This window comes from Chanodichthys erythropterus, chromosome 3 (genome assembly GCF_024489055.1).
Source record: "Chanodichthys erythropterus isolate Z2021 chromosome 3, ASM2448905v1, whole genome shotgun sequence".
In the NCBI taxonomy this organism is placed as follows: domain Eukaryota; kingdom Metazoa; phylum Chordata; class Actinopteri; order Cypriniformes; family Xenocyprididae; genus Chanodichthys; species Chanodichthys erythropterus.
This window is the reverse complement of record NC_090223.1, coordinates 51847752-51849969: the sequence shown is the minus strand read 5'-3', so window position 1 is coordinate 51849969 and position 2218 is coordinate 51847752. Positions and strand designations below refer to the sequence as shown.

The window sequence follows — 2218 nt, the reverse complement described above, 5'->3', positions numbered from 1 at the left end:
CAAGTGAAGACGAATTGATCAACATGATCCAGGAAAGGCCGGGTTTGTATGACATTACGGAAAAATGTTATGTCAACCGTGTGCTGAAAGCTGAACTGTGGCGTGAGATCGAAAATAAACTCGTCATATCAGGTAAGATTTCCTTTTTGGCAATTGAGAAAGCTTGTTTGTAATTGTTCAATAGTCCATAGTAAAACTAATATAACCATTTTAGTGTTTTGTGTGTACCAAACTAAGTTTGTTTATGGAAACAGACAGTAATTAATATGTGCTGTGCTAGCATCTCATATTTCATAATAATATTAAAGTTAATCAAATTGTTAATAATATAATTAACAATACAGCAAAAAGTAACATTTGTTGGCATAACAAATACTCATTAAAGTGACAAAATAAGCAGCCATAACACTTAATGCTTACAAAATTTTACTTTGTCCCTCAGAAAAAGAGCTCAAGAAGCGGTGGGATTCATTGCGAACCCAATACATGCGTTATAAGAAACAAGGACCCTCAGGAAGTTCTGGAGCTCAGAAGACTGGCAGGCAGCAATGGATCCTGAACCGCCTGCAGTTTCTAGAGCCTCACACAAAAAGGAAGGAGAGCACTTCAAATCTAATGATCATGGTAAATAAACAAATATATTTATATTTATTTATTTATTTATTGTTTAATTTCAGAATAAAATAAACATTTTGCTTTTTGTAAGATGGCAAGTGCTTCTTTAAAAGAGTCTATTCACAAGTAACTCCGCATATTAAGTCAAGCCATTACATTAACTTGTCACATTTGTATCTTATGTTTTTTAAGGAACCTGCGGCTGATAGTGATTCCTGTTCACCCTCAGATGGTACCAACAGTGACACCTGGACTGGCACCCATGAAGACCCCAGCTTCAGTGATGCTGACCTACGGTCAAGTACACCCTTGGCTGAATCCACCATCTGTGGAACTGAGTCCACAGCCATGAGAAAGGACCATTTGCAAAGCTCCAACATAAAACCAAAGCCTCCAGGGAAGCGCAGGAAGATGCAAGACGAATCCTCCAGCGAGGAATCCACAAACTTGATGCGCACCATCGGCAAAACTCTGGAAAAGTTGGCATCACAGGAAAACACCAATGATGCCATCTCAGCTTACTGCAAAAATCTTGAACACAGAATGCGGAATTTGCCACCACATCTACTGCCACATTTCCAGCATGAGGTTGATAATTGCATTTTCAAATATTCAGTGGGCCACAACCATGCACTGGATGCATCTTCCAATCAGTATACACACTTGTAATTTTTTATGTAGCAAAATTGTAAACAGATATTGTAGCATTTAGTAAATATGTCACGCTTAGTTGTACGTTATATTAGAGTACTTATGCAAAGTTTATATTTCTGTACATTTTATTTATTTTAAATACCAACTGTTGATATTTTTCTGTAAATTACCTTAATGCTATTTTTGCACATTTGAAAATAAAACACTGACTTTGTGTAAAAGGTACTTCACTGTTCTTTATGTAAAAAAAAAATCACAAAACACAATGATGTAAAAATATAAACTTTATTTTGCAAATTCACACCATTGTTATAAAACATAAACCAAGGTCAAGGGGGAAAGAAACAAGTTTGCTACATGCTTATATTTTGCCCCACTGAAAGGGCACTGCACCGGTGTCCGAATTAAAGTACTGGCACAGTTTATCCCTGAGCTGTTTGGCGTGTGTTGTACTGTTGGTTGTGCGTGGCAGAGAGGCCTGCTGTAGGCCAGGGTCTTCTCTCCATCTTCCAGGGACAGTGTCATGATCTTGTTCTTCCTGGTCGATTCCTGCCATGTACACTTCACAGCACTCTTTGCGCAGAAAGTTGTGCAGAGCACAGCAAGACAAAACAATGTCCTCCACTTTGGCAGTGCTTTGAATATTAATGGTGGTTAGTAGGACGCGAAAACGATTTGCCAGGATGCCAAATGCATTTTCAACCACCCTTCGAGCTCATGAAAGTCTGTAATTGAATATGCGTTGCTCTACAGACAGCTTGCGGTTCGGGTATGGCTTCATGAGGTATTCCTTTAAGGGGAATGCCTCATCAGCCACAATGCAGTAAGGGGCCAGCTGGTCTGATTCAGGAAGTGGTGCAGGTGCAGGAATGTTGGATGTTCTTTTCTCCAAGGCATCCTGCAATGAGCATCCCCCAAACACTCCACCATCTGAAATGCGCCCGTTGCA

General features: G+C 39.4%; 1 protein-coding gene across 1 annotated transcript; it reads left to right on the top strand.

Moving 5' to 3' along the window:
- The first annotated feature begins 354 nt into the window (after positions 1-354).
- LOC137017966 (uncharacterized) lies at positions 355-1587 on the top strand. The gene is made up of 2 exons (XM_067382778.1): positions 355-624; positions 808-1587. The coding sequence occupies exons 1-2, from the start codon at positions 487-489 to the stop codon at positions 1282-1284; spliced, it is 615 nt and encodes a 204-aa protein (XP_067238879.1). The 5' UTR covers positions 355-486; the 3' UTR covers positions 1285-1587.
- The last annotated feature ends 631 nt before the right edge of the window (positions 1588-2218 follow it).